Here is a 26,623-nt window from a genome sequence, read left to right as displayed (position 1 = left end):
TACTGGTTTGCAAAAAGGGAATGAATAATTGCAGCACTTGGGGCCTGGAGGAGGTATTGGCTGCACTTAAGGGACAGGAGAGGTTAATGGCTGAAATACTGTATGCATTGCAGTCATTAATCTGAGCCCCAAGTGCAGCCATTAACTTTGCTGGGTAGACTTATACTTAAGTCAATAAAAAATTCCAGCTTAATTGGGTTGAATATTGGAGTTGACTTATACGCGTAGGAGAGGAATCGGAGCAGGAGACTTGGGTGCAGGATACAGCCTGTATGGCTTATCCTGCTCCTGCACAAATTCCCATCGATATTAAATACTGTTCCCCCTCCAGGCCGCCATGGATGGTGGGGAATGAAATAATTTGGCTTCCAGCAATTGCTGATTGTTTTATAAGTAACTTCAACTCCGTCTTCTGATAGCACTGAAGTTACTCACTGCCAGAGGCGTATCTAGAGGGGTACAGGCATGGCTTGTGCCATGGGCGCCACAGCACCATGGGTGCCATGGCTGCCTCCTCCTCCCTCATGCTTCACCACCATACTGAAGGATGCCTCTAAGGCATTTGTACCTGCTCTTGTACTGGAGGACATCTCTCACTACTTATACTGGGGGACACCTGTCAAATCTATACTGGGGGTTACTTATACTGAGGGGAACCTCTCATTACCTATACTGAGGGACTACTTATACTGGGGGGATACCTCTTACCACTTATGCTAAAAAAGGCTACTTATACGGGGGAGACATCTCTAACTACATATACTGGGAGGGCAACGTAAACATGGGTCTACTTATACTAGGTGAACTACCTCTGGCTATCTATACTAGGGTGCTACCTCTGGTTACTTTTACTTGGGGGTCAACTCTAGCAACCTATACTGAGGAGACTTGTATAATTGCAAGAAAAGAAGCTGTTATTATGGGACAAGTTGGTCTGATGGGGGGAGGGGCGCAATTGTAGTGTTTTCCATAGGAGCTAGGTCACTCAGATACGCCCCTGCTCACTGCTGCGTCCAAGTGTCCTGCGCTGGAATGAAAGTGTTCGACTTATACACGAGGTCGACTTGTATTTGAGTATATTTGGTAAATCCCCCTGTCCCTCTTTCTTCTTCATTTGTCTGTCTTTCAGGACTGATGTACAGATCTTTGTAAATTTATATCTTTCTACTGAAAATTGTATTTAATATACTCTAAATGTTATTTCCAGCATTTAAGTTGACATACTGTATCGTATATACTTGACTATAAGTCTAGAAATGTCGGTCTGACTCACTAAATAAAAGTATAGGGGTTGACTTATACACGAGTCACTAGCAACACTGAGCACACTGAGTAATGTGTGTACTATTAGTGGCATTCCAATTTGCAGCAATATACCCAGTGGTGAGTGACACTTTCCTGATAAAGAAAATGCCAAGAAAACACAGGTCTGAAAGTACTGGCCACAACAATTAACAAGGAAAGGGACAGGGGGTAAAATACTGGGCTGCAGGCCAGGAAGGGGAGTGAATAATTGCTGCCCTTGGGGGCCTGGAGGAGTTATTGGCTGCACTTAACCACCCTGGCGTTCTGATTAAATCGCCAGGGTGGCTGCGGGAGGGTTTTTTTTAAATAAAAAAAAAACTATTTCATGCAGCCAACTGAAAGTTGGCTGCATGAAAGCCCACTAGAGGGCGCTCCGGAGGCGATCTTCCGATCGCCTCCGGCGCCCAGAATAAACAAGGAAGGCCGCAATGAGCGGCCTTCCTTGTTTTGCTTATATCGTCGCCATAGCGACGAGCGGAGTGACGTCATCGACGTCAGCCGACGTCCTGACGTCAGCCGCCTCCGATCCAGCCCTTAGCGCTGGCCGGAACTTTTTGTTCCGGCTACGCTGGGCTCAGGCGGCTGGGGGGACCCTCTTTCGCCGCTGCTCGCGGCGAATCGCCGCAGAGCGGCGGCGATCAGGCAGCACACGCGGCTGGCAAAGTGCCGGCTGCGTGTGCTGCTTTTTATTTCATTCAAATCGGCCCAGCAGGGCCTGAGCGGCAGCCGCTGGCGGTGTTGGACGAGCTGAGCTCGTCCAGACCGCTCAGCTGGTTAAAGGGGAATAAAACTCTGACATAACATTTAATAAAAATGTGTTTCCCTACTTTTTATTGCTCATACAGTTACCATATTTGCTTTTGTGCACAAGTAATATTGTCCATTTACAAATTACAAGTCCCCAAACCCAAAGTACAGTTTATGTGCTCTGAAAGCTGCCATTACATTTTATTCAGTTGCTGTTATTCTATGTTAAAATCTTCTAATGAGCTCTTCTGAACTGTGTGCATGCTTGACCAGAGAGAGTGCCTTTTCAGCTTAGCAAGGAATTTAGCAAACAGAGGAATGTAAACAAAATATAAGGGCATCTCCTCTTCAGATGCGGATCATAAGCTGAAGAGCAAAGTGCTGTGTGACGGACGGTTGCGTGGCCGCATGCAATCGCAATCGATTCTCTGCATCGATTGCGATTAAGATCGATAGAATCTAGATTGGTTGTGTAGGAGCATCTGCAGTCAATCTGGGCTCTCTCTTTTCTCAGCAGAGAGATAGACATAACTTAGGTGCAGGATGTCTTTTGATTTGTTAATTAGCTGGGACAATGCTTGTGTCCCAGAAGAATGTTTACTTTTAATTACCTCAGGGAGATGTCCCTAGTCACCAAATGGTGACTCTATTCAGAGAAAGGCTTCCCTCACAGCAGGAGGCCTATTCAAAACCTGCTTTCCCACAGACGCCATGGCATCCATGGAGGGCAGATCTGAATGCATGTGTTGTATGATTTCTTGTCGGTATACGAAGACCGTATATCGCGCAGCTATGAAATTCATATAGTCCTATTCGTTAAGGTCTGCCCAACGTGCGGATATAAAATTCATGGCAATATCTCGTCCAGTTATTGCAGTATGAAACTTCTCAGGAACCTGAGAAGCTACCCTAGTCATGTCTGATATCATATTAATCTGTATTTTCCGACAAGTATGAATCTGCTATCCACCTTAATATGACATGTACCGTTTATGAGTTACGGCATTTTATAAGTTTAACCCTAAAATCTCTCAGAGGGAATGAACTGTCATTGGTGGGTAATTCAAAGGGGGGCAGGCACGGCCACCCCCCCGAGCTAGCCTCATCAAAAGCACATGGCCAGCAGGCGGACCTCATTCCTCCATTTTCCACCTTCATGAGAGCTGCTGCCACTTTGAGGAACAGTGGCGTCCATCTTGTCTGAACTTTGCTCCTGGACTGAAACAAAGCACATTTTCCATGTGCTCAGATTTTCCCAGAAAGGACATCTTTCCATGAACTTTAAGTATCCGTTTTTTTCGCCATTTTTATTTTCTATACTGTTATCCTTTGTCTCTATAGTTGTTGATTTTAACGATTTTCTGTTTTCAATAAACCGACGCCATTGTCAGTTGTTGCTCCAGCGACCCTATTATTCAGCCAATACAGAAACTGAACCCAGACTTCTGAAGAGACGCTACGATTACTTTTGTTGCTAGCTAGACAGAATAGAGTGTGTTTAACCGTTTTATTTTCAGGTCGAGAAATAGCCAGTCAGTGAGTTCCCCTGTCTCAGAAAACAGGGGTGGTGGCAGTTATACCCTGAAATAGTGTGTAATTTGTAATTACTGTAACCTCACAGGCTTCCTTCTGGTCGGTCTGCTGCCCAAATTCCGACGGTTTCTGCGCATCTAATGCGACCACAGCTTGCATGGTCTGTGTGCTGAAACCGATTGGATGGCAATTTGCGGTCTGGCCACCAGGGGCCCTGTGACATGCTGTGCTTAACTGTTTGAATGTTGTTCTCCTATCATTTTTTTGTGATAGTAGGTTTAATGCTGTATGTAATCTTATCTTTTAGAGCAAAGAAGAAATGCTGAGTTTCAGACCACTTTAAGAGGTTAATGGTTGTAATACTGTATGCAGTGCGGTCATTAACCCCTCATGAGCCCCTGGCTGCCCCCTCCTGTGCAGCCATTTACTTTGCTCGGTAGACTTATACTTGAGTCAATAAAAAAAAATCCAGTTTAACCTCCTTAGCGGTAACCCCGTGTGTGATACGGGGTAAGCCGCCGGAGGGTGCCGCTCAGGCCCTGCTGGGCCGATTTAAATAATTTTTTTTTTGCTGGACGCAGCTAGCACTTTGCTAGCTGCGCCAGCACCCCGATCGCCGCCGCCACGCGCCCGATCGCCGCTATCCGGTGCGGCGCGCGCCCCCCCAGACCCCTGCGCTGCCTGGCCAATCAGTGCCAGGCAGCGCCAAGGGGTGGATCGGGTCTCCCAATGACGTCCCGACGTCGCTGACGTCGGTGACGTCATCCCGCCCCGTCGCCATGGCGACGGGGGAAGCCCTCCAGGAAATCCCGTTCTTTGAACGGGATTTCCTGATCGCCTATCGCCGGAGGCGATCGGCGGGGCTGGGGGGATGCCGCTGAGCAGCGGCTATCATGTAGCGAGCCCTGGGCTCGCTACATGATTTAAAAAAAAAAAACAAAAAAAAAAAACTGCTGCGCTGCCCCTGGCGGTATTTTTCATACCGCCAAGGGGGTTAAAGGACATCTGAGATGAAAAAAAAATGCGATAAACAATTGTATCTATCCTCCTTCTCCTAAAAATGACTTTTTTTTTAGCTATGCCACGGTTTTATTTTATATTTAGATTTAAGTTTTTACTTTTTCATGGCCTCTTCTTAACGACACATTGAAGTATACCAGAGCTAAAATCTATGAACTATCGCCCTTTTTATCTCTTTTCTGCTCTCCAAAGCCATTTTCTTCATGGAAAGTGTTTTATGACTGTAATTCCTTATCAGTGAGGCTTACGCCATAGTCCGACCCGGTCCCGACCCAGACAGAAACTGTGACTTGCATACCTGATTTTTAACTCCTTCAAGCAGAGAAAGTAAAAAAGGGAACACAGCCTAGTTATTTGTGAGTTTGGTACTGTACATACACATGTCTATTTCATCATGGCACATGTCACCTCAGGTGTCTTTTAAGAGGGTCAAATATTAGAGTCGACTTACACATGAGGTCGAATTATAGGTATTTCTTCTTTTTGAATGTTAAAATGAAGGAGAACAAATGATGATATAGAGGACCAATGTGGTCTGAATTTTAAAACTTTATTTTATGCTTATGTTTTTGAATTCTTCCTGGTATCAATGACTAGGGGTGTGTGCGTGTGTGTGTATATATCTGTGTGTTTGTGTGTATATATCTGTGTGTGTATGTGTATATATCTGTGTGTGTATGTGTGTGTATATATATCTGTGTGTGTGTGTGTGTGTGTATCTGTGTGTGTGTGTGTGTATATATATATATATATCTGTATTTGTGTGTATATATCTGTGTGTATGTGTGTGTGTGTATATATCTGGTGTGTGTGTGTATATATCTGTGTGTGTGTGTGTGTATATCTGTGCGTGCATGTGTGTGTGTGTATATATCTGTGTGTGTGTGTGTGTGTGTGTATATCTGTGTGTATCTGTGTGTGTGTATATATATCTGTGTGTGTATTTGTGTGTGTGTGTGTATATATATCTGTGTGTGTGTGTTTGTGTGTAAAGGGGGGGGGGGTAATATGGGGTGTGGCAGGTGTCTGTCTGAAAGTGTCCCTCTTTCTTATCTGAAAAAGTTGGGAGGTATGTCTTCTTAGGGCCAGAGACTTCTGTGTAATCAATAAACCTGTTTTTCTCTTGCAGTTTCTGACCTACTTATTTTCTAAAGAGAATAGCATCTGGGATGAGAAGTATGATGAGATTGTGGAGCAGAATATGAACAACCCTCTGTCGCATTACTGGATTGCCTCCTCGCACAACACGTAAGTAATGGCTGCCATTTACTCCTATATGCACTGCGAAGCTATGCATGTAAATGCATCGGGAATAAAGTGAACATACAGTGGGATGAGAAAGTTTGTGCAACCTTGTTAATCGTCATGATTTTCCTGTATAAATCATTGGTTGTTACGATAAAAAATGTCAGTTAAATATATCATATAGGAGACACACACAGTGATATTTGAGAAGTGAAATTAAGTTTATTGGATTTACAGAAAGTTTGCAATAATTGTTTAAATAAAATAAGGCAGGTGCATAAATTTGGGCACTGTTGTCATTTTATTGATTCCAAAACCTTTAGAACTAATTATTGGAACTCAAATTGACTCGGTAAGCTCGGTGACCCCTGACCTACATACACAGGTGAATCCAATTATGAGAAAGAGTATTTAAAGTGAATGTTTACCGTTTCGAAAAAGAAAAAGTCAGATACTCACCTAAGGAGATGGAAGGCTCGGTCCTAATGAGCCTTCCCTCTCCTCTCCCGGTGCCCGGTCCCGCGCAGGATCCCCCGTGGCAGTATTCGACCATTTCGGTCAAATGCTGCCACTTCCGCATGCCGAAGGGAGCTTTCGGAAGCCTTCGGGAGCACTCGGGCTCCCGAGGACGCGGCCGCTCCATACTACGCATGCGCGAGCGCCCTCTATGACGCGCTCGCGCGTACGTAGTATGGAGCGGCCCGTCTTCGGAAGCCCGAGTGCTCCCGAAGACCTCCGAAGTCCCTGCGGCGGCGGACGCGAACGGGGGAGCCAGCGCAGCACCAAGGGCACCGGGAGAGGAGAGGGAAGGCTCATTAGGACCGAGCCTTCCCTCTCCTTAGGTGAGTATCTGACTTTTTTTTTTATTAGCGGTACTCATTGGCTTTAAGGGTGTCAGTTGCAAGTTTCCCTCCTCTTTTAATTTTCTTTGAAGAGTAGGAACATGGGGTCTCAAAACAACTCTCAGATGACCTGAAGACAAAGATTGTTCACAATTATGGTTTAGGGGAAGGATACAAGAAGCTGTCTCAGAGATTTCAGCTGTCTGTTTTCACAGTTAGGAACATATTGAGGAAATGGAAGACCACAGGCTCAGTTCAAGTTAAGGCTCGAAGTGGCAGACCACGAAAAATCTTACACAAGGAGATGCTGTATGCGAGAGTGATGCAGAGGAAGCCTTTTCTCCGCCCACAGCACAAACAGAGCCTCTTTAGGTATGCTAAAGCACATTTGGACAAGCTAGCTTCATTTTAGAATAAGGTGCTGTGGACTGCTGAAACTAAGTTTTTTTAAAGAGTTATTTGGGCATACCAAGGGCTGTTATGCATGGAGGAAAAAGGACACAGCATTCCAAGAAAAACACCTGCTACCTACAGTAAAATATGGTGCTGGTTCCATCATGCTATGGGGCTGTGTGGCCAGTGAAGGGACTGTGAATCTTGTCAAAGTTGAGGGACGAATGGATTCCACTCAGTATCAGCAGATTCTGGAGATCAATGTCCAGGAATCAGTGACAAAGCTGAAGCTGCATCAGGGCTGGATCTTTCAACAAAACAACCCTAAACACTGCTCAAAATCCACTAAGGCATTTATGCAGAGGAACAAGTACGTTCTGGAATGGTCATCTCAGACCCCAGACCTGAATATAATTGAAAATCTGTGATGCGAGTTAAAGTGAACCTCCAGACTAAAAATCTACTTAGCAGCACTGAAAAGGCTTGATGTTTCTTTAATAGTTGCACAGCATCAGAACTTTGTTTTTCTTATCAAAAACTCATTTTTAGCTGCACAGAAGAAAACTGCCCAGGCATTTTTCCCTTGATGCTGTGCAAAGCATGATGGGATTTCTGATATTGTTGTTCTTGTTCTGCTGTTTTGGTGCAATTTTTTCTTCTTTTTTTTTTGAATTTGAGATTTGAAGCCTAGCGTGTGCAGCTGGGAGGTGTGATCAGGACACAGGACAGTTGGAACTGTGTCTCATGCTCCCTGTCACCTCCTTTCAACCAAAAAGATGGCTGCCCCCATGAACAAGATGACTGCCCCCAAGAAATCACAAACATTTGCCTGTTCTTTTAAAACAGAGTGGGTAGGAGATTATATTACCTATCTATTCTAATTAACATACGGTAACTAATGGCCCGTACTCACGGGCTGCAAAAGTGGCCTGTCGCCAGCACACGTGAGCCTGGCGACATCAGCGACGGGCGACAGTTCGGGGTGCGCGCCCGTGCGACCGCCCATACTCACGGGCGACCTGTCGCCGCAACACGCGCGCGCCGCGTGTTGCGGCGACAATTGTAGCCCGTGAGTATGGGCCATTATGTAACTTGATGACAGTATGTTTGTTTAGGATGACGTTCCCCTTTAAAGAAAGCTGTGTATGCTCGGAAGCCATCAAACCTGAATGAACTAGATATGTTTTGTAAAGAGGAGTGGTCCAAAATACCTTCAATACCTTCTTTTTTTTTTACAGTGCCCAAATTTATGCACTTGCCTAATTTTGTTTAAACAATTAATTGCACACTTTCTGTAAATTCAATAAACTTCATTTCACTTCTCAAATATCACTGTGCGTGTCTCCTATATGATATATTTAACTGACATTTTTTATCGTAACAACGAACGATTTATACAGTAAAATCATGACGCTTAAAAAGGTTGCACAAACTTTTGTATCCCACTGTAGTATGATGAAAATGCTCAATATTTAATCCTGTTGTGCTGCAATTAAGGACCTGTTCATTCCATTTGCCGATAATGTCCCAATTCACTTGTGATGCTAAACATTTAAATTTACCAGAGGCAGAGCGTGCGGTGCAGGGTTCCGAGGTGCTGATGTGGGGGATGTAGAGAGACCCTTGCTGATGCTTACCATGGCAGTTGCGCATAGAACAAATTACATTATGTTTTTTAGATTATTTTTCAGATGATGTAGTTGGAATGTGAACGCTATCATTGGCACCAGGGATGTCTTAGGATTCATGCTATTCTGTACAAAGTCTTCCTGTAAATTTACTTCTAGACTACTACTACTAGATTTTCTTTAGTGATGGCTACAAATATACGGACATAAGTAGATGTAATTGTACATTACGCAACATTGTGACTTTGGAAAGTTTACCAAAAGGAAAGGATCTGCCATATGTAAATACTATTAGTATTATAGTATATACAGTATATTATAGTATTATAATCTATTCTATACTACATTATTTACTTTCTATACTACCCCAAGGTTGCAGGTATGCACGGGTCGTGGCGGCAGCTTAGTGTGAACAGTGTTTTAGTGTACAGTGTTTAAGACCATAGGAGAACATGGACTTTACCTTGAACATCAGTTATTCTTTCAGTTATAGCTAAAAGCAACAGATGCCGTGTAAGGGCTGGTTCACGAAGATGTTTACCGCAGGTCGCGGCTCTCGTCCTTAAAGCAAACCTGAACTGAAAAGTCAAAATAAACATACACATACCTCCTTTGCAGTCTACTCATCAATCTCTCTCTCCTCTCCCGTGTCCTGTTTGTTCACTGTGATCAATGGAATTCTCCGTCCTCCATTTTGAAAATGGCGATGACCCTATAACACCTTCCTGTGATCGGGAGACTGCACTGTTATGGGCAAATTTGAGGTGTTTGATAAGAAATCCTGTACATATCAGGATTTCCAGGTTCCCGCAGGCTAGCTCCTTCCATTACCCCGATCACATGGAAGGAGCTAGCCTTCCATTATCCCGATCACATATCAGCACACTGCTATCACTCTTTATCCTTGGCTGCTTTATCCCTAGCTCCTCCCATTACCATTATCACATGACAGCATAATACTGTTGCGCATATATATAATATATACAGTAGAGTACTGGGCTACCAGAAGTCAACTATCCAGCTGTCTCAACCAACCAGAAAATATCACTGCAGCTCTCACAGTGGTGAAGGCCAAATTCTTGGTCTGTTTGTTGGCTCTGCTGTCCTTAAAGACTGGTTTCCACGGCTCCCTCAAGGTTAATATACTTTCAATTACTGTATTTTAGCATTTAATACAGAGTTCATTGTATGTATAAAGAGTGGGGTATAGTACAATATTAGCTCGGCCAAGTCTTAACATTGAGTCCCAAGCAACCATAAAGCACACTTATCTGGCATCAGCTGATCCCCCATTGTAACTGAGACTCTTATATATATTTATTTTAGTATTTATATAGCGCTGACATATTACACAGCGCTGTACAGAGTATATTGTCTTGTCACTTACTGTCCCTCATAGGGGCTTCCAATCTAGTCCCTCCCATAGTCATATGTCTATATCGTGTGGTGCATGTATCATAGTCTAGGGCCAATTTTAGAGGGAAGCCAATTAACTTATGTGTATGTTTTTGGGAGAAAATCGGAGGGCACGGAGGAAACCCACACATACACGGGAAGAACATACAAACTCCTTGCAGATGCTGATCTGGCTGGGATTCGAACCAGGGACCCGGCGCTGCAAGGCAAGAGTGCTACCCACTGCGCCACCGTGCTGCCATATAGATATATACCACATTATTCCTTATGAGATCTGTTTCCAGGTAGATACTAGTTCTCCTCAAAGGATACTAGAGCTGAATGAAATAGGATAAACTGGGGGGTGCAGGCATGTACAGGGAGCTGTCCTGATGCCCACCGCTCTTCTCCATTCTTCTCCATCCCCCTCCTTTGGCAGCTAAAGCCCTCCAGCAGCCTCTTCTGGATCCCCTGATTCGGGCATTAGTGTGCAGGTGCTGAACCGGCTGCCATCCTACAGCATGCGCCCGTGGCTGGGAGCGCTATGTGCATGCGCATGACGTAGTCATTGACGGTGGACATCAGGACAGCTCCCTGTACATGCCTGCTCCCCCCGTTTCTCCTACTTCATTCAGCTCTAGTATCCTTTAGGGCATTGTACAGTGTTAGTTTGAGAGAACTCGGTGAACTCAGATGACCCTTCTTCAGATTCCATTAGTCCTGTTTGTTGCTACTTTATCCTGCGGAGGGCATTCTCCAGCGTATACCATCTTCCCAGAAGCACACTCATATCATTACTTTTCATGAATTATAATACAGGCTATTAACATAATCATAATAATATAACGAGCCATAAACAGAACACAATAAGCCATAAGCAGAAACGATAGCAGCATAAATCATAAAGTAAAAATAGTATGAACTATGAGCACAGCAACATAACAAAGCATTAACCTAACAATAACACAACAGACCATAAACCCAACAATAACATAAACCATTAACATAATACCAACATAACTTAAGCCATACGAACAGTAACATAAGTCATAAACATGAGAATAACATAAACTATTTACATGATAACATAATGTAATAAAGCATGAATGTAGAACAGGCCATAAACATAAAGCAGAAAGATAACGATAGCTATAAACATAGTATCACTTTATATATGAAGAAATATAAAATAAGCATTTATTTTACAGCTCTCCCAAGTTCAGGGCTAATGAACGCTGAAAGGCTTTAAGGTGGAGCTTCAACTAAAAAAGGTTATCTTTCTGATGAATGGGGGAAGGGGTGCAACTGTCAGGTTCTCAATGCTGTCTCCTCTCTTCCTGTGTCAGACTTACGGTAACCATTTGTGCCATTCGCAGCAGTACATCTACGCCAGCGGATCGTTCAGAAACAGCCTTATCAGTCTGCCGACAGTGCATACACACGCGCTACTGTCGCCTGAAAGTCTGCCCAGCGGGAGGGTCTGACGGACCCGTCGTTGGCGGCCGTAGTACGTGTGTACACACCTTTACCGTAAATGTGAAAATATAACATCTTAACTGTATAAGCTCAGCATGCTACCATAGCTGTATATGGGAGACTGAACCTATGCAAAAGCAAATGTTTTTATTAATTTATTTGTTTAACCTTCAATTTTATCAGTAGAGGAGAACAGTGCAGGACAGCCGCGGTGTTAGAAAATTGTAAGCAAAGGAGGGGAACAGCCAAGGACAGCCACACTGTTATAGAGGTGTAAGCAGGGCAGGGGACAGCCAAGGACAGCCATACTGTCAGAGAAATGTAGTATATGATACAGTGAGAGCAGACTTAACCACCACGCCCCCTCTATGCTGCCGTGTAGGCACTAATAGTGTTAAGGTGGCCATACACTCGTTAGATTAGCAGCAGATAGATCATCAGATAGATTTGTGATCTAACTGATGTGTTTAGGAACATGTTTTACTAGGAACAGATTTCCAATAGATTTCAGTTTGAAATCTATTAAAAATCGATCTGATGGCATTTTTTTGCCATCAGATTTCCATTAGGGCCAATGCAAAATGATAAGCAATCTCACCAGATCAACCTAGATTTTCCAGCTTGCCAGATCGATTGAAATCGGCCGCAAATCGGTCGATTGGTCAATCAATTTGCAATCGACCAATCGATCGATCGATGTATGGGCCCCTTTAGATCTGTTACCTCTGTTTTTTGTTTTTGGTGCCTTATGCCTAGTACACACCATACAATTTTCTGTTAGATTTGTCTGTAAGATTATCTGTTAGATTATTTTCTGTAAAGTAGTGGTAGAGACTGGTCATTATCTCTGGTGCACTGTCCTCTGGTTATATCTCCTGCTGAGTAAAACAATGCCTAATTGCTAGGCAGAAAGATGGTTAGATAGATAATTTCCAACATGTTGGAATTTATCTATCTGGCAGGTAAATCTAACAGAAAATCTAACAGAAAATGGTATGGTGTGTACCTAGCATAAAGTTGAGATATCTCTCCACCTGAGTTACACAGAGTTAAAAGAAGTATGTGGCTGACTCAATTTGCCATCATCTATCAAAAGCTAAAATATTTCTTTTGGATGGATTAAGCCTTTAAATTAGCATATAATAATGAAAGTGGTCTTTGCCAGGAATGTAGACCATCTGCTGCTGTCAGTCATGTGATCTGTTCTTTGCAGTCATGACCCCTCTCCTGCCTCTTGTCCAGGTATTTAACGGGAGACCAGCTGCGCAGCGAGTCCTCCACAGAAGCCTATGTGCGATGTCTTCGGATGGGCTGCAGGTGCATCGAATGTAAGCATGAAATCCTCTTTGTTGTTTAATGGGAAATGGTGACACTTCAACCAACATTCTGTTCCTACTTGGCCATTGTTACAGGACTTACTGCGGAGGAGGGAGTGCTCAAGAGTTCAAGTGGACCTGTCATTAAAATTCAGATTTCATTATTGTTGCATACATTTGTTGCACAATAAGATCAAACACAGTTGCACATAAAACATGTAAAAACCAGGGGTGCTCGGATACCACTTTTTAAAATCCGAATTGATCTGGATACCCAGATATCCGGATCGGATATCCGAATCCGAACGTTCAGATATCCACGTTCATGCGTATATCCAAACGCATTATCCAGGCTATCCGGGCGGATTCGGATATCCGGATAGAAATACCGGAAGTGCCCTTTAAATTGCTTTAAAAACGTTTTTAAGGGTAAATGAGACATGTAGCATCATTATTTTTTAAAGGGGAACACTAATTGATGATGTGGGGACTTAAAGAGAATCTGAAGCGAGAATAAATCTCGCTGATTCTCTTATGTATAGCAGGGGCATGTTTGCGCCTGCTAAAACGCCACTATACCGCCGCTGAACGGGGGTCCCTTACCCCCCAAATCCCCTCCGTGCAGCCCGGTGAGTCAGGGCTAACTGCTATAGCCCTGCCTCTCAGCGCGTCTGTCAGCACTGATCGCCGCCTCTCCCCGCCCCTCTCAGTCTGCCTTCACTGAGAGGGGCGGGGAGAGGCGGAGATCCGCCTCCTGATAGACGCGCTGAGAGGCAGAGCTACAGCCATTAGCTCTGCCTCCAGCAGCAGCAAAATCCACGACCAAGTTGGTCGTGGATTTTGCAGGGGGGATGTGCAGGGGAGATTTGGGGTGTAAGGGACCCCCGTTCAGCGGCGGTATAGCGGCGTTTTAGCAGGGGCAAACATGCCCCTGCTATATATGAGTATCAGCGAGATTTATTCTCGCTTCAGATTCTCTTTAAAATCCACCCCCCCCCCCCCCCCCCAAAAAAAAAAGAAATAGTTGCCAATTAACATTTGGCCTAGGTTCCAGACAGCGGTCGTGCAGCCCACATTGTGTCCAAAGTCCAACTGCACAACTGGGATATGGCATTTTTCAGCCAAGACACCTCCCAAAAATTACGCAACAATTGTGATTTAGGTAAATAAATATAGGTCTGTGGCACCCTGGCCTGGCGGTGGGAGCTGCACAGGCAGCAGGAGCAGGGCAATGCAGCAGCAGGTGTAACGTGTGCCAGGAGCATGCCGGACAACTGGCAATTGGCACTCAGCACATGGCAATTGGCACTTAGCACGTGGCACTTGCCAACATATCACGTGGCACTTGCCAAGTGCCACATGGCATGTGACACGTGGCAAGTGCCGAGTGACAGTCAGACAGCAGAGAAGAAGACACTGGTGCACACTAACTGTCACACTGGCACTGCTCACAGCAGTTCTGTAGAAAGCTAATGCAGTAGTACTAATACTCTAACAACTACTAGCACACTGACTGCAGTACTACAGTAATAACTACACAATAACACAGTAATCCTCCTATCCCCTAATCCCTAACCTAACCTATACCTAACGCTAATAGCGCCACTTCGAGGGCCCCGAAGCGCCATTTTCGTCGCACCAGGTGCCACTTTTAAGGGCCAGCGGGTGCAACGTTATCATCGCACTGTGCACTGTCAGCGCACCCGTGCTGCATTCGCAGTGCACGGGGCTGCGCGCAAAGTAGGTTTGTGCACACTAGCGGCCAATAAGGGCTTTTCACACCGGCGCTTAAACTTAGCACCGGTTAGTGAATCAAGCCCACTGACTGTCATACAATGACATCAATCAAGCTAATTAACGATTTAACAATAGTGTAGTGATAGTGAACGGGTTAATCACTGAACAGCTTATCACTGTGTACAGCCCTTGGCCCAGCAGCAGTGGAGCACACAATTTGACTGTCCCACTATGACATCAATCAAGCTAATTAACGATCTAGCAGTAGTGTAGTGATAGTAGTGACAGGGTTAATCACTGAACAGCTTTAGGTTTATAACTGTGTACAGCCCTTGCTAGGCCACCAGCACTGGAGCATGTCTCTCAGTGAGCATTCAGCAAGCTAAGATGATATGTCTCATCATGGCAGCCCTCCTTATTATACAGGGGGGGGGCTGGCCAGTGTTCCTTTCTGTGATTGGGTGCCAGGGCTTAGGCTCGGAGCCCTCTGATTGGCTCAATGAGGTCAGGTGGGGCTGGCCAGTGTTCCCCTCTGTGATTGGTTACTAGGGCTTCTGCTAGGCGCCCTCTGATTGGCTCCAGGACGTCATCTCCTTAGTTACAGTATTTCAGATCCGGATATCCGCATTAAGCGGCCAAATATCCGCAGATAGCTAGCCGGATTTCTAAAGAAATCTGGAATTCGATCCGGTTAGAGTAAAAATGTTCGGATATCCGGATTACCCAGATATCCGGAATCCGGATGAGCACCACTGGTAAAAACCACAATGTGGTGCAGATGAAACATGATATAGTGTGAGCAGTCAGTATCTCCCGCTGTAGTGTGAGCAGTCAGTATATCCCGCTGTAGTGTGAACAGTCAGTATCTCCCGCTGTAGTGTGAGCAGTCAGTATCCCCCGCTGTAGAGTGAGCAGTCAGTATCTCCCGCTGTAGTGTGAGCAGTCAGTATATCCCGCTGTAGTGTGAACAGTCGGTATATCCCGCTGTAGTGTGAGCAGTCAGTATCCCCCGTTGTAGAGTGAGCAGTCAGTATCCCCCACTGTAGAGTGAGCAGCCAGTATCCCCCGCTGTAGTGTGAGCAGTCAGTATCCCCCGTTGTAGTGTAAGCAGTCAGTATCTCCCGCTGTAGTGTGAGCAGTCAGTATCTCCCGCTGTAGTGTGAGCAGTCAGTATCCCCCGCTGTTGTGTGAGCAGTCAGTATCCCCCGCTGTAGAGTGAGCAGTCAGTATCCCCTGCTGTAGTGTGAGCAGTCAGTATCTCCCGCTGTAGTGTGAGCAGTCAGTATCTCCCACTGTAGTGTGAGCAGTCAGTATCTCCCGCTGTAGTGTGAGCAGTCAGTATCTCCCGCTGTAGTGTGAGCAGTCAGTATCCCCCGCTGTAGTGTGAGCAGTCAGTATCCTCTGCTGGAGAGTGAGCAGTCAGTATCCCCCGCTGTAGTGTGAGCAGTCAGTATCCCCCGCTGTAGTGTGAGCAGTCAGTATCTCCCGCTGTAGTGTGAGCAGTCAGTATCTCCCGCTGTAGTGTGAGCAGTCAGTATCCCCCGCTGTAGTGTGAGCAGTCAGTATCCTCTGCTGGAGAGTGAGCAGTCAGTATCCCCCGCTGTAGTGTGAGCAGTCAGTATCCCCCGCTGTAGTGTGAGCAGTCAGTATCCCCCGCTGTAGTGTGAGCAGTCAGTATCTCCCGCTGTAGTGTGAGCAGTCAGTATCTCCCGCTGTAGTGTGAGCAGTCAGTATCTCCCGCTGTAGTGTGAGCAGTCAGTATCTCCCGCTGTAGTGTGAGCAGTCAGTATTCCCTGCTGTAGTGTGAGTGAATGCTGCTGTGGTTGTGTCCGATGCCGCTCTGCATCTGCTGCAATGTGATGGTCTCTTTGCTGTCTTTCCTTCTCCAGTGGACTGCTGGGACGGACCTGATGGGAAGCCAATTATTTATCACGGATGGACGAGAACGACCAAGATTAAATTTGACGATGTGGTGCAGGCTATTAAGGATCACGCCTTTGCCACGTCCGAGTGAGTCCACGCTGTAACTATTTAATAATGGGAAATAATTACAAGAGATGATCTGTATGTGCTTTTCATGAGGCTAGGAAATCCAATAGAATATTATTTTTGGACAATGCAGTTCCTTGTTCAATTACAATCTATATATTTCTGTGTGAATCTCTCCTCCTGGCTCACCCTGATTTGAATGTAACTTTTTTTTTTCTAAATGTAATTTACAAAATCAACCTCTACCTTCCAGTCTGATTATTCTTGCTTCTCTAAACAATTCCTTTTCCTCCTCATCTCCTGAGTCTGATAAATCCTCAGTGTTTATGGCATTAACTCAGTGACAGTGAGCAGATATTTGTAAACAACAAACAAGCAATGAGGAAGCAGATAAGGGCAGCACGGTGGTGTAGTGGTTAGCGCTCTTGCCTTGCAGCACTGGGTCCCTGGTTCGAATCCCAGCCAGGGCACTATCTGCAAAGAGTTTGTATGTTCTCTCCGTGTCTGCGTGGGTTTCCTCCGGGCACTCCGGTTTCCTCCCACATTCCAAAAACATACGGATAAGTTAATTGGCTCCCCCTAAAAAAATTGCCCCTAGACTACAGTACTTACACTACATAATATAGACATATGGCAATGGTAGGGATTAGATTGTGAGCTCCTTTGAGGGACAGTTAGTGACAAGATATATATATATATATATACACACTGTACAGCGCTGTGTAATATGTCGGCGCTATAGAAATACTAAATAATAATAATAAGAAGAAGAAGAACTGCAGATTCAGTTTAGGCCTGGAACCCACTAGATCGTTTTTTTGAGCGTTTAGGGAGCGCTCTAAAGTGCTAGTGATGTCCCTAAACGCTCTGCCAATGTAAATGGATGGGACAGATTCCACTAGAGCAATTGCAATTAAGCAAATCGCAATCGCAGGACATGCAGCATTTTGGGAGCGTTTCCATTCTAATGGTTTGTATAGGAGCAGGGAAATCGCTCCCAAAATCGCTAAGGGAAAAAAACAAACATCCTTTACATTGCATGAATGAATGAATGTCAGTAATGGTAATATTAAATATTATCAGCTTACTTGCTATTGACATATATGCCTGTCTTCTGTGAATTATGGGGGGTTCATTTAAGCACATGCTATCAGTGGAAGTTTAGCATAGCAGCATTGAGGCGAAATTTGGGTGCCCACGGTGCCCGGTAAATAGCGCCATATGTTTTATCTCTCAATGCCGCAATTTAACCATTTCAGCCCGCGGGGATTTTTCACCATATGCATCAGAGCAATTTTCACCTCCCATTCATTCGCTAATAACTTTATAACTACCGTATATACTCGCATATAAGCCGACCCGCATATAAGCCGACCCCCCAACTTTTCCCTGAAAAACCAGGGAAAAATGATTGACCCCCATATAAGCCGGGGGTAGGAAATGCTGGATTGGTGCAGCCCCCCAGTGTGTCCCAGTATAGCTAGTATAGTGCCCAGTATAGGTAGGTAGTGTCCAGTATAGCTAGTAAAGTGCCCAGTATAGCCAGTATAGTGCCCAGTATAGCCAGTATAGTGCCCAGTATAGCCAGTATAGTGCCCAGTATAGCGCCCAGTATGGGTAGGTAGTGCCTCAGTTTAGCTAGTATAGTGCTCAGTTTAGCTAGTATAGTGCCCACTTTAGCTAGTATAGTGCCCCATACTGGGGCTAGTATAGTGCCCCAGTATGGCTAGTAAAGTGCCCAGCTTAGCCAGTATAGTGCCCAGTATAGCGCCCAGTATGGGTAGGTAGTGCCTCAGTATAGCTAGTATACTGCCCAGTTTAGCTAGTATAGTGCCCAGTTTAGCTAGTATAGTGCCCCAGTATGGCTAGTAAAGTGCCCAGTTTAGCCAGTATAGTGCCCAGTTTAGCTAGTATAGTGCCCAGTTTAGCTAGTATAGTGCCCCAGTATGGCTAGTAAAGTGCCCAGTTTAGCCAGTATAGTGCCCAGTTTAGCTAGTATAGTGCCCAGTTTAGCTAGTATAGTGCCCCAGTATGGCTAGTAAAGTGCCCAGTTTAGCCAGTATAGTGCCCAGTTTAGCCAGTATAGTGCCCAGCATAGGTAGGTAGTGCTCCCCCCGCTCCCCCCCGCGGCCGCCGCTGCTATTACCTGCTTAGGCAGCGGCCGCTTCTTAATCCGCGGTCCCCTTCTGAACTTTCAGAGTGTATCACAGCAGCGTGCCCGGCGCTGCTGCTGTGACGATGCAGAGTGCAGGAAAGAGCGCGGCTCCCTATAGCGGCGATCTGTATCGCCGTTACCAGGGGAACTGCTCTTTCCTGCCCCCTGCATCGTCACAGCAGCAGCGCCGGGCGCGCTGCTGGGATACACTCTGAAAGTTCAGAAGGGGAACGCGAATTAGGAAGCGGCCGCTGCCTAAGCAGGTAATAGCAGTGGCGGCCGCGGGGGGAGCGGGGAGGGGGGGGGAGCGGGGCGCGGACCACCCACCACTAGACCACCAGGGAAGACTCGCATACAAGCCGACCCCCCCAACTTTTGACCCCCTTTTTGGCGGTCAAAAATTCGGCTTGTATGCGAGTATATACGGTACTTAACACAATTTATTGATCTATACCTTGTTTTTTTTCGACACTAATTAGGCTTTCTTTGGGTGGTACATTTTGCTAAGAATTATTTTTTTATAAATGCATTTTAACAGGATTAATAAGAAAAAAATTTAAAAAATTAATTATTTCTCAGTTTTCGTCCATTATAGCTTTAAAATAATCCATGCTACCATAATTAAAACCTATGTATTTTATTTGCCCGTTTGTCTCGGTTATGACACCATTTAAATTTTGTCCCTATCACAATGTATGGCGCCAATATTTTATTTGGAAATAAAGGTGCATTTTTTCCGTTTTGCGTCCTTCACTATTCACAAGCTTATTATTTAAAAAATGTTCGTAGTATATCCCCTTCAAATGCATATTTAAAAAGTTCAGACCCTTAGGTAACTATTTATGTTTTGTTTTTGTTTAGTTTTTTGTAATTTTTTATTTCCATGAAAAATTTTATTTGGGTAATATTTTGGTGTGGGAAATAAACAGTTAATTTTTTAATGTTATTATATGTGTAAATTGTAATGTAAAAAATATGTAGATGTAGTTTTACTATTTGGCCACAAGATGGCCACCTTGAGTTTATTTTTTTCTCCTTGTGCTTCTCGATCATTGGAAAGACTGAAGCTTCTAGTAAGAGCGCTTCGGTTTTTCTGCTGGGGACACGGATCGGTGATCGGGAACCATGTTCCCGTTCACTGATCCCAGGGCTACCGGAGGACACCACAGGGGCACGGGGGCGCGCCCGCGATTGCGCGCTGGAGCGCACCGAAGTGCGGCACCGCAGTAGAGCACCGCCTGGATGTGAGGATCTCGTCCGGGTGGCAGAAATGGTTAATGGGCGCCTATGGTGGAGCCCGAAAAATTACGTTGTTTGTTTAATTTTTGCGCGGGGGGATGGGGGGGGGACTGGGGCAATTGATGGTTAGGGTTAGGCTGGTTTCACATTGCTAAACAGGCATCAGGGGTGCAGTGCGTCACGCCCGCCAAAAACAGGCCTTCAGGGAACACCGTGTTAGTATGCGGTTTTCCCTGTCTAGCCACCAGCCAAGCAGGAAGTGACACGCGCTTCCAGTCACTTCCTGCTTTGGGGTATGCAGAAGTGCACAGGAGTGTATTGTAAAAATACGCTTCTGTGCAAGGGTGGCACGACGTCAACTTTTTTTTAAAACCTCGCATCGACATAGACTAACATGACTTCTGGGCTGATGCCGATTGCCACAGATTGCCACGGATCACACAAGTAACGTAGTTCTGCACTAGCATTCGATTAGGGACCTCCGCCGCAGCGTACCGCGTAACGTATGACCTTCCCCATAGGGTTTAATGAGGCAGCGGTAGCAGTGCGGCAATTTGCCGCGCCAGTGTGAAAAGGCCCTTAGGGTGTCTGTATTTGAGGGTGGGGTGGGTGGTCGGAGTTAGGCATCAGGTACAGCGCTGCGTAATATGTTGGCCGCTTTAAAAATACAATAAATAAATAAGGTAGGGTGTCTGTGCAGCGGCAGGGTACTTTGGGTTCGGCATCAGGTAGGTTGTCTGTATGGGGTGGTAGTTAGAGTTAGTGCTGTAATACCGGTATGTACGAACAGAGGCGCCAAGCAGAGTAAAACAATGTTCTAAAAATGATAACAAGAGGGAAGTCGAGGTGGACTTACCTCCCTCTGGTAGTGGACATATACTCAAATGCAGAGTAAAAAATATACAATTTATTCACAGCTCCATAAAATCGCAACGCGTTTCGCGGTCAACAGTCCCGCTTCATCAGGCAGTACAGGAGCATATAAAACTGGTTCAGGTCCATAAAGCGTGTGAGCGCCTAGTTAGAGTTAGGCATCAGTTAGAGTGTCTGTGCTGGGGGCAGGTGGGGGGGAGGGGGGGTGGTGGTTAGGGTTCGGCATCAGGTAGGGTGTCTGTGCAGGGTGGGGGCTGTTAGGGTTGGGTATAAGGGGGAGGGTTACTGTGTGAAAGTAGTGTTAGGTTTATATCAATAACTAATAGCGATATTTTGAGATACTTCTTTACACTTTTTAATAGTAGAATATATGTACATTTACTGCTATTTCACTATTTGCTTTCCTGGACACCAAAATTTTCCAGGCGACCTTTTATAACGCAGCAACTGGGGAGGGGGCCTTTGATGTAGCTGAATATTGCTGACACATGTGCTCTTCGCTGCAGGTACCCTGTTATCCTGTCCATTGAGGAGCACTGCAATGTGGAGCAGCAGAGACATATGGCCAAGGTGTTCAAAGAGGTGTTTGGGGATCTTCTGCTCACCAAACCGATAGAAGCCAGTGCCGACCAGCTGCCGACACCGACCCAGCTGAAGGAGAAGATCATCATTAAGGTGAGGGCCAGGAATGAGCTCCCGATTTTCATGGAATTCAGCTCCCGATCAAAAATCAGCGCTCAGCGGTAGAAAACGGCATGCGGAAAATGGTATGTGGAAAACGTAATCCCGAGAAAATCTGCATTACCAGAACGGGGCAATTTTAGGCCAATTATAAGACTCTGAAACTTCTGATTGTGGTTATTGGCCTAAAATTTCTGCGGGATTCCCATTTCCGCAGTGCCCTTCTGCATTCTCTGATTGGCCCAATACTTCTGAGTATTTCCAAGTCTTGTGATTGGTTTAACGTTTCTGCGGTATTCCGATTTATGTGGTACCCTTCTGCATTCACTAATTGGTCCAATACTTCCGACTCCGAAGTATCAGGCCAATCAGAGAATTCGAAATTTTAACGCGGATGTACACATAATAGCATAAATCTGACAAATATTGCAGATCCCGCAAAAAAAAAAATACTTTTTAAAAAAATCACTAACTTTATTAACAAAAATGTCAAAAAGACGTTCTGGCACCCTTCACTTCGCCCTCCATGAACCTACAAACCCCCACCAAACCTCACTACAAGTGTCCTGGCTGGCCCAGCTGTCACTTCTCCCTTACTTGCCTCTCATTAAAGGTAGCTTCAGGTGCCCCTTAAAGCGGACCCAAACTATACATTTTTTTAATTAAAAATATTTAGTAGCACCACTCTGACACATACAAAGATAAATAAACACTCCTTCAAACCTATGATTATTTCAGTGCAAGCTTTTCACCCTTCTCTTTTTATATCTAGGGTTATACTGGGGGCAGCCATTAGTAATTCCTCCATTGCCGGACACCATCTACTCCACCAGTTTGCCGGAAAAATCCCAGCAATTTGAAAAGAAGGGAGGGGTTCCTCCAATAAATGTAAAATATTTTATATTTGTCATCATGCAGCTGAAAAAAGGCTGCTATTTATTATTATAATTTAGAAAATAGGTTTTATTTCTGAAATCTTGTATTTTTAATTTAGGTCTACTTTAATATTAGGTAGCCAGAAGTACCCTCAGTACTAAGTAGCTAGAGGTGCCCCCGACTGAAGGGAGATCTCTTCAGTGGAATGACTAGAGCAGGGTGTGTAGCCTCTCATTTACACTTAGCTTGGGACTCTGCATAGGGAAGGAGGGAGAGCGGCACTAGGGGCGGGGGGTGAGCCGCCTTTCCATCATCAGGCGCCTGTAGGCATGTGCCTTATGGTAAATCGGCCTTGTAAGTAGGCATGGCAGAAACATAGTGGTAAATGTGCCAGTGGTGGGAGGAACTGCTTTGCCTTCATTAGGTTTCCGTTGTTTCCGCTCTTCCTGTTATCGGTTACACTACAGAAAAATTGATGGGAAAACTGCTCAACAGGGATCCACGCAGTGGTAAAAACTGACAGATATGATGAAATGAATATTTTGGCTGGTGTTAGGCTTTAATATGTAAATATGTATAACTAATCTGTTTTTGTATTTTAGCATAAAAAGTTGGGACCCAAAGGAGACTCAGTCACAAATGCCGACGACAGTAAAGAAGAGACCAAATTTCAGGGGGAACTGTTCATGTGGGACCCTATAGATCAGGTGATCTGCTTCCTTACCCTATATCCTGCTATATGATCCATTGTTATGTATGTCAGTTACATGATGGGCTGAGGTGTGGAGGCCTCTCCAGTGATTTATGGACCCTCCTAAAGGGTTTAACTGCAGCACATAACACATTGACAAAATGAACGAATCCATCTGAAAATGGCGTCTACGAATAATGGCGCACAGTGTTGCCGCTAATCCGTTTGTCGCTTATCGCTATTTAACGTTAAAACCTTATCGTTATTTAGCTCTGTTTATTTTATTGAAAATTAGCGTTAACATTGTATCGTTATTAATCGTTGTAAAAAGCGGTGATAGAAAAGGTATACCTAACCCTACTCTCACACAGAACCCTCTCTGTACCTATCCCTAACCCCTAGACCCCCCCCCCCCCTGGTGGTGCCTAAACCTAAGACCTCCCTGGTGGTGCCTAACCCTAAATCTCCCCTGGTGGTGCCTAACCCTAAATCTCCCCTGGTGTTGCCTAACCCTAACCTTGACAGTGTTACATTAAATCCATTCACCGTTTTGCAGTTAAATAACGCCTGCAGTTTGGCTTATGTAGGGAGCTATTGATAAATAACGTTACTGTGTGCAGTAATGTCTGCTGTTTGGCATATGAACGGTGCTATTGATAAATAACGTTTTTGTGTGCCGTTTTTCTTCTTTTTTCCCTGTGCACCATTATTATGCATTACTAAAGGTAAATAGCGATAAGCGTATCTTTTTAATGCAGCGCCATTTTTATGCGTAGGCGCTGTGCGCCATTATTCACTTATCCGAAATGAACAGTGCCATCTTGTGGCAATTTAGCATAAACATAGTCTAAGTATGAAAACTGTTGTATGTGAATATTCTAAGATAAACAAGTGACTCATGTCAGAAGCAGAAATACTTTTTGGCCAGCTCCATTGGAGGATCTAATTATCTCCAATAACTCAATAAGCAGAGGGACCACATGTGATCAAACAGCTAAAAATCAAGTGTTAAAAGTTTGGCCACATGACTTTCATCAGCTGTATTGAAGGTATTAGTAAGAGGTTTAGGAGGAGGAGCTTCTGCTGATTAGCCCATTCAGACTGCAGATAGGTGGAGCAATGACTGTTCTCTCTAAGAGGATTGCAACCTGCAGCAAGGGTAGTCTGCGAGTCATAAGGTCCGTACACACGCCGGACTTTAGGCAACGACGGGTCCGTCGTTGCCTCCCGCTGGGTGGGCGTGCCAGCGACAGTCCGGCGTGTGTACGCTCTGTCGTCAGACTGATACGGCTGTTCCTGAGCGATCCGCCGGGCGGATCGCTCAGAAACAGCCGTATCAGTCTGACGACAGAGCGTACACACGCCGGACTGTCGCTGGCACGCCCACCCAGCGGGAGGCAACGACGGACCCGTCGTTGCCTAAAGTCCGGCGTGTGTACGGACCTTTAAGGTGACTATTGAGGAGGTCCTAACCAGGAGTCCAGAAGCTTCTACACAGATAAAAACAAGTTGGCCTTGCAGCACTAGAGTCCCAGGTATGAATTCAGCCAGAGTGATTTCTGCATGAAGTTTGTATGTTCTTCCCATGTTTCTGTTGGTTTCCTCTTACCTCCTTTCTCCCTCAAAATAAATAAATAAATACATTTAAAAAAAAATGTCATATACTGAAGTACAGATGACATTAGACTGTTATGTAACTTATGTGTATTTTTTATTTTTGTCCAGAAATGGTACATCCGTTACTGTGCGATTGCTGGCGATAAACTGTCCTATGGTGATGAAATTGAGCCAATCACAGAAGACTCTGCACCAAAGGTAAACACTGCTCATTATATACAATGGGCTTGATTCACTAAAGCATGATAAGTTAACTGCTGTGATGGGGCTCTCACAGCAGTGATCATGTGATAAGTGCTCTCACAGCAGTTATGATAACTGCTCTCACATATCATAGCACTTATCGGGCTCGATTCACAAAGTGGTGCTAACCCAGTTAGAGACTTTAGGCGTGATAACCATTGCACCACGCTGGTGAAAAGCCAGTTTAGGCGTGATAAGTTTAGGCGTGATAAGTTTAGGCATGATAAGTTTAGGCATGATAAGTTTAGATAAGTTTAGATCGCACGAAAAGTCCCGCACGCAAAGCAGCGCCATTAAACTCTATGCGAAGTGCACCAGACTTTGCTAGCGCAAAACTTTTGATCAGCTGTGCACTGCGGTGCTAACCCATTTGGTGCTTAAACTTATCATGCCTAAACTTATCACACCTAAACTTAACATGCATAAACTTATCACACCTAAACTTATCATGCCTAAACTCAGTTTAGGCATGATAAAGGGCTTTTCACCGGCGTGCTAACTGTTAGCACCGCTTTGTGAATCAAGCCCATCATGTGATAACTGCTGTGAGAGCACTTATCACATGATGGGCTCGATTCAGTAAACGTTGCTAACCCAGTTAGCACGCCTAAAGGCTTTGGGTGTGCTAACTAGGGTGCTAAGTAGTTAGCACATACAAACTACTTAGCACCGTAGTTAGCACATGCAAACTACTTAGCACCGTAGTTAGGACATGCAAACTACTACTTAGTACCGTGCTAACTAGGGTGCTAAGCTCCATGGTTAGAGACCCCTGGTCTTGCTAATTATGAGATTGTAAAAGATAGAATATTTGGAAATTTAAATTCAATCTGAGCTCTATATATTATGTGACGATCATTATATTATTGTTAACAATACCTCTCATCTTCCACAGTGATAATTGATGCTGAAGCTACTGTTGGAATAGTTAGGAGGCGCACTGCTACACTGCCTGTTCTGTCATATGTTCCTTTTCTTTGTTGAATAAACACTGATTTAAAAAAAACTACGGTGCTAAGTAGTTTGCATGTGCTAAATACTTAGCACGTGCAAAGCATGTTAGCACCTTCAAAGTGGCTTTTCACTGGCGTGCTAACACTTAGCACCCTTTTCTGAATCAAGCCCGATGACTGCTGTGACAGCACTAATCATGCTTTAAGGCTCGTACACACGTCCGATTTTCGCAAACGACCCGTCTTTTTGTGAATAAAGCCCAGTATCTCTAGCCAGAAACTCTTTTTATACTATTATCTGACACCAGCATTACTTATTTATATTCTGTTACCGTCCTGGCCTCTCATCATAAAAAAGTAAATAAAATGTAGCTAGCGTCTGGATCATGTGATTATTTAGCCCCACCAAGTTTCTGCCTTACTGTTAAGATGGATCGGTCGATCACACCTGACAAAAGTTATCGATTGGCGGCGGATCAGGTGTAGTGGCAAATCTACGGCCCATACAGTTGCACTGCATCAAACAGTGCAACGCTGCGATTCAATCGATTTTTAAAAGATTGCTGAAATCTATACCTAGTGTGTGGAAGGACTCCCCCGCTGAACAGATTTGATCTGAGAGGGAATGATCTTTTGGCCACATCTGATGTCCATCTATAAGCATATGGG

The 26,623-nt window shown here is 44.8% G+C and overlaps 2 protein-coding genes across 7 annotated transcripts in view; one reads left to right on the top strand and one right to left on the bottom strand.

Moving 5' to 3' along the window:
* SDR42E1 (short chain dehydrogenase/reductase family 42E, member 1) overlaps positions 1 to 26,623 on the bottom strand; it is a 326,449-nt gene that overhangs the window by 158,895 nt on the left and 140,931 nt on the right. The gene's annotated exons all lie outside the window — the stretch shown is intronic.
* Positions 1 to 26,623, top strand: part of PLCG2 (phospholipase C gamma 2) — a 239,888-nt gene that overhangs the window by 124,284 nt on the left and 88,981 nt on the right. For all 6 annotated transcript variants that reach the window (XM_068259935.1, XM_068259934.1, XM_068259930.1 and 3 more), the window contains exons 11-16: positions 5,735 to 5,853; positions 12,827 to 12,912; positions 16,527 to 16,647; positions 21,400 to 21,568; positions 23,053 to 23,157; positions 24,867 to 24,956. In XM_068259935.1, coding sequence (XP_068116036.1) covers positions 5,735 to 5,853; positions 12,827 to 12,912; positions 16,527 to 16,647; positions 21,400 to 21,568; positions 23,053 to 23,157; positions 24,867 to 24,956 — 690 coding nt within the window. The remainder of the gene's footprint in view (positions 1 to 5,734; positions 5,854 to 12,826; positions 12,913 to 16,526; positions 16,648 to 21,399; positions 21,569 to 23,052; positions 23,158 to 24,866; positions 24,957 to 26,623) is intronic.

Source organism: Hyperolius riggenbachi, chromosome 11 (genome assembly GCF_040937935.1).
Source record: "Hyperolius riggenbachi isolate aHypRig1 chromosome 11, aHypRig1.pri, whole genome shotgun sequence".
Taxonomy (NCBI): domain Eukaryota; kingdom Metazoa; phylum Chordata; class Amphibia; order Anura; family Hyperoliidae; genus Hyperolius; species Hyperolius riggenbachi.
Note: the sequence above shows the minus strand (reverse complement) of the source record. Positions and strands in the feature narration are given on the sequence as shown.